Source organism: Phaseolus vulgaris, chromosome 11 (assembly GCF_000499845.2).
Source record: "Phaseolus vulgaris cultivar G19833 chromosome 11, P. vulgaris v2.0, whole genome shotgun sequence".
In the NCBI taxonomy this organism is placed as follows: Eukaryota; Viridiplantae; Streptophyta; class Magnoliopsida; order Fabales; family Fabaceae; genus Phaseolus; species Phaseolus vulgaris.
In genome coordinates this window covers 3,390,770-3,396,119 of record NC_023749.2, presented here as the reverse complement: position 1 = coordinate 3,396,119, position 5,350 = coordinate 3,390,770, and the positions used below count along the sequence as shown (strand labels likewise).

Sequence of the window (5,350 nt, the reverse complement as noted above, 5' to 3'; positions counted from 1 at the left end):
TGGGGGTTGTGCAATTTTCGAGTCCCTTTCTTGATATCGAGGATAAATGGGTCTGGAAGGATGGAGGTAACACAGATTATTCAGTTAACTCTGTGAATGGTTTTTTAAAGGGTTCGGTAGAGGGGGATTCCTCGAGTTTGTATAACAACTTTTTGGAAGATTTAGGCTTTGCCTTCAGCTCACACATTTATGAGTGTCTGGTGGAGGTTTGTGCTCTTTGGATAGCACCTGTGTTTCGGAGAGTTGTGTAGCAGACTACATTGGCAACAAAATGCATGGATTTTAATATATTTTCAATTATGTGTCAATCTATGATTAAATAATCTTTAAAAAACACTATCAATGTATTTCAATCAAACTTATCTTATATTCTGGTCCTAAAACCAACTATAATATGTTGAATAGCCCATGTGAAGAAGGGGCTGCTGCTTGAAACAGAGGTGATCAAATTTCGTTAATCATAACTAAATCAGGCATCGTCATATGGGTGAATAGTTGTCATGTATGGTGCTGCTACACGATGATTCTGAACGGAACATTTCAGCTTATTAGCATTGGATTATATATATATATATATATATATAAGAGAGGAGAAAATGAGAAAACTGTAAGTGTTCCCAAACTTCTATTTCAAATGAAATTTCTTTTACAAAGTGAGATATCAAAGAGGAGAGAAAGAATATTTTCAAGGTAGGACACTACAATACAAAATTGTGTCAAGTATATAGTCTACATCTAAGTCAGTTCCATCTTCATGCACTTAACATCTATTGAAGCGAGAAGTGATATCTAAGAACACATCTTCTCCACAAGGAATTGTGAGACCACCCAGTGGATGATCATACCCAAATTCTTCCTCAGCTTTACTCAACAAATTTTGAAATGAAGGTTGGTTCACGTAAGATACAGGGATCATGAACCGCTTCATTTTATCTCCGACATAGACTGCAATGTAACCCTTTGGCACGTCCACAGCTTTTGAAAATGCTTGGATTGAAGGAAGGGAGGCCTTTCTGATACCAGGTAAACGAAAACCCATGTTTTATATGTTGCTGATACTTGGGAAGAGAAAGTAGAGAAAAGAGAGTTGTAAGGAAGAAGCTAGTTTTTGAAGTTAAAATGCTTTAGGATGTGAATGATTTTTGTTGCCCTAAATGCTTGCAGCCGTGAATATATATAGATGAAAAAGGCTGTAGGAAATCGTCGGCTACTTGAATGATTGAGGGTGGAAGGGTTATGAGATAAGAATCATGGGACCGATAGAGCATATGGTGTTGTCTTGGAAGTGTTTCTTTGGGAGTAATGGGTGATGTTACAGTCGATAGTACACTATCCCAAGTCAATCCACTTGAAATAGATTAGACGTATGATTTCAAGTCTCATGTATATAATGGTCTATCATCTCTCGCTGTCCATTGGCTTATAATTTCATCTATCCAGCTGTTCTTCAACATTAGGTGATGTGAAGAAAACATGTCCAAAGCATGTTTGACATAATATGTAATACCAATTAATGCATGAAGAGACTTAGGCCTTCACTTAGCCACGTCTCATTTGGTGCATGTGGAGGCTTAATGTTGCCTGTTGTTGAACAAGGTGGGGTTACACACCTGTACTCTTCTTTATGTTTCATAGAAGTACTGAAGACAACACCACGCGATATCTCATCTGAATGCCGTCCTTCTTTTAACAGCTATATATACACTATCCTATACCTTCAAAAACAACACAAGCCTTTGGAATCCTCAACCATCAAATTTGGGTTCACTATCTGTATATTTGAGATTGTTCTTCTTCCTTCAAACAAGCTCAAAAAATGGGTTTCCGTTTACCAGCCATCCGACGGGCATCATTGACAGCAAGACAAGCAACTTCAAAATCTGAAGACATACCAAAGGGCTATTTTGCCGTGTATGTTGGAGAGAAACAAAATCGGTTTGTGATTCCCATCTCATACTTGAGCCAACCTTCGTTCCAGGACTTACTGAGTCAGGCTGAGGAAGAGTTTGGATATGATCATCCCATGGGTGGCCTCACAATTCCTTGCAGCGAAGATGTCTTCCAACATACAATTTCTTGCTTCAAGAGACAATAGATCTCACTTTAGAAGACTGACATAGATTGTTAGAGACATTTTGTACAATAGACATCTTCTTGAACTTGTAACTATTATTACCAAATTTTGAGTATTGGTGATGAATTCAAATTCTAATTTTCTATCTATTTATCCATTTCAAGTTTTACTTCTCCGAACAATTAGAATGGTTGCAACACTAAAAGAACTCGATTATTCTGGTAAATTTCATTATAAAACGAAGTAGTGCTTCACAATGAAGACAAGGCAGAGAGGGGGCAGAGATATTAGTATTTTGCTAGGGCCGAGGAGAAGCATCAATTTCTTTAGAACGTGTTTGAAAGGTTTATAAGTATTTTATACACATTTAAAATCAAAACTGATGGTCCCGTTCATGAGATTTTGCACCTGCCAAGACAGTTATAATGGACTTGAAAAAATAAGTTTTGCTGTTTTTCAATTTGATGGATAATATCCCTTGTTATAGAAATTTCATATGCATTTGATTGAAGGTTTTGTTTATTTATATATAGATTCTGAGCATAATTTCCATTTTATAAGAGGATGAGATTATCTATTTTGGTTGTTTTAATTGTTAAACAAACATTACAGAAGAAAGAAAACAGGGAGAAATTACTTCATCTCATCCATCACCATGTGGTTCCACCCCCTTAAATTTTCATTGGGGCAAAACCTCACTTTTTATTCCATTTTCATTTCACAATTATACCCAACAAAAAAGCAGGGCAATTGCTTGTCCTTGCATCATTTTGAGATCCCAAATTTCAAACTAGGGCAACAATCCCCATTCCAGGATTAAGATGCTTAATTTCTATTTTCATCCAAAAAAAAGATTGTAATATCTTAAAATAGTTCAAGGTTTGAAGAATAATTAATGGAGAACTTGTCACTACCAGGTTATGCCGTAAAACCAACTAACATAAATCATGCCAAGAATGTGTTGCTGCTTGACTCACATATATGAAGATGTTACAGGACAAAGAATTAACTACATCAGAAGAATTGCTTATCGTAAAGAATTGGGTCCTCCCTCATACGTAATAGGTTATACGTAATAGGTTGACAAATACTAATTATTTCAATGACTTTTTCTCTTTGTTTCTCCATTGGATCTGTCATTTTGTTTGAAACTTATCTTCTTTTCCTTTCTCCTAATATAGTTTTTTTTTATTGAACTTAGTTATAAATTTAGAGATAATAGCTGAATTTAAATCTGGTACATTAAGAATTATTTGGTTAGCGACAACTAGCTAATTTCTTATTCGAGAAATATGCAGACCAGAATGATAGATGAAGAAAATATGTGAGAAAACTCTTCATGTAGGAAATTTCTCATAAAATTTGTATACTGTCTCAAGAAAGATAATAAAAATGGACAGAATCTTTTCCAAGGTAAGAAACTATGTTACAAAAATTGTGTCTATACATTTACACTAGTCTCATCTTCATGGATTAGCACCTCATCAAGCGAGAAGTGATATCCAAGAACACATCTTCTCCACAAGGAATTGTGAGACCACCCATTGGGTGATCATATCCAAATTCTTCCACCACTTGACTCAACAAGTCTTGAAATAAAGGTTGGTTCAAGAATGATACAGGGATTACAAACCGCTTCAGTCTCTCTCCTACATAGACGGCAAGGTAGCCCTTTGCCACATCCAAGCCCTTCGAAGATGTTTGGTTTGTAGCAAATGATGTCTTTCTCATACCAGGTAAACGAAACCCCATTGTTGTATGTGTTGAGACTTCGGAAAAAAAGTTATGAAAAATGATTCTGTAAGATGCAAGTTTATGAACTTCAAAAGCTTTGGGAAGTGAATGATTTTGTTGTGCTAAAGGTTTGTGGAGTTGAAGATATATATAGAGATGAAAGAATTGTGTGTAATTGTTGTCCACATAAATAATTGAGGGAAAGAGCAATAAGATATGATTCACGGGACCAACAGTGAGACAGTGGCATATGGTGTTGCCTTGTAGGACTTTCTCAAGGATGAATGTGACACGTTATAGTGGATAGTACGGGTCCCACTTTCAGAAGGGAATCAACTTCAAATAAAACTGATATCTGATCTAAACTTCTAAAACATAATGGTCTAAGATCTCTTGCTATCCGTAGATCTCTTTCCATCTATAGTGTACTTCAACATTAGGCTGCATTATCAACCTGAAGAGAACATGTCCCAAACATGTTTACTTATGAAATACCAATTAATGCATGAATAAACGTTTAATATCACTTAGGCACGTCTCATTTGTTTGATAAGGTGGTGGGGTTACCCATGTCTACACAACTTTATCCTTAATAGAGGCATTGAAGACAGAACCACATGGTATCTCATGTGTATGCCATCCATCTTTTAACAGTTTTTTCCTTCAAATTCAGTTTCTAGGGAGTCTTTAAAACTATATATACATTATCTTTATAGCATTCTCAAGTATCAATTTTTTGCTCCATTCTTTCCAAATCTCATATTGTTCTTCTTTCTTCTCATAAAAAGCACAAAAATGGGTTTCCGTTTACTTGCTATTCGACCGGCATCATCCACAGCTAGGCAAGCAGCTTCAAATTCTGTAGAAGTCCCGAAGGGATATCTTGCAGTGTATGTTGGAGAGAAACAGAAGCGGTTTGTGATTCCAATTTCTTATTTGAACCAACCTTCCTTCCAAGATTTATTGAGTCAAGCCGAGGAAGAGTTTGGATATGATCATCCCATGGGTGGCCTCACAATTCCTTGCAATGAAGATGTCTTCCAACATACAACTTCTTGCTTGAAGGGGCAATAAATCTTACACTTTTGGAGACTGACATAGATTTGTAGAGGCATTTTGTACAATAGGCAAATTCTCTAACATGTAACTTTTATCAGCCAGTTTTGAGTAATGACAACAAAATCAGTTGCAAAGTACTTCTGTGAATCAATTACAAAGTTAACTTCTCCCTGAAATTAGAACTGTGAACAGAATTATTTGCCTGAAAAAAAAAGTTCATTGTTCTTTTTAATCCACGGCATGTCGACACTCATCTGCTTCACATTCTGGGCAGTCCTATAATAGTATTTTGCCACAGCCAAGAGAAACATCAATTTATTTGGGACAGAACTTGAAAGATTTTAAGTTCTATACTCCCAAAATTAAAATTCATGGTCTCAATCATACACAACATACGCTGTCTGTGAATAGGTAATGGTGGACTTCTCCATGCCTTGGGTAGTAATGAAATTTATCAGAATTGAGTTATATCATTCACTGTGT

The 5,350-nt window shown here is 35.9% G+C and overlaps 1 protein-coding gene across 1 annotated transcript; it reads left to right on the top strand.

The window, feature by feature from the left end:
- Positions 1–4,482: 4,482 nt before the first annotated feature.
- Positions 4,483–5,099, top strand: LOC137829983 (auxin-induced protein 15A-like). Its single transcript, XM_068637042.1, has one exon. The coding sequence runs from the start codon at positions 4,604–4,606 to the stop codon at positions 4,880–4,882; it is 279 nt and encodes a 92-aa protein (XP_068493143.1). The 5' UTR covers positions 4,483–4,603; the 3' UTR covers positions 4,883–5,099.
- Positions 5,100–5,350: the final 251 nt, after the last annotated feature.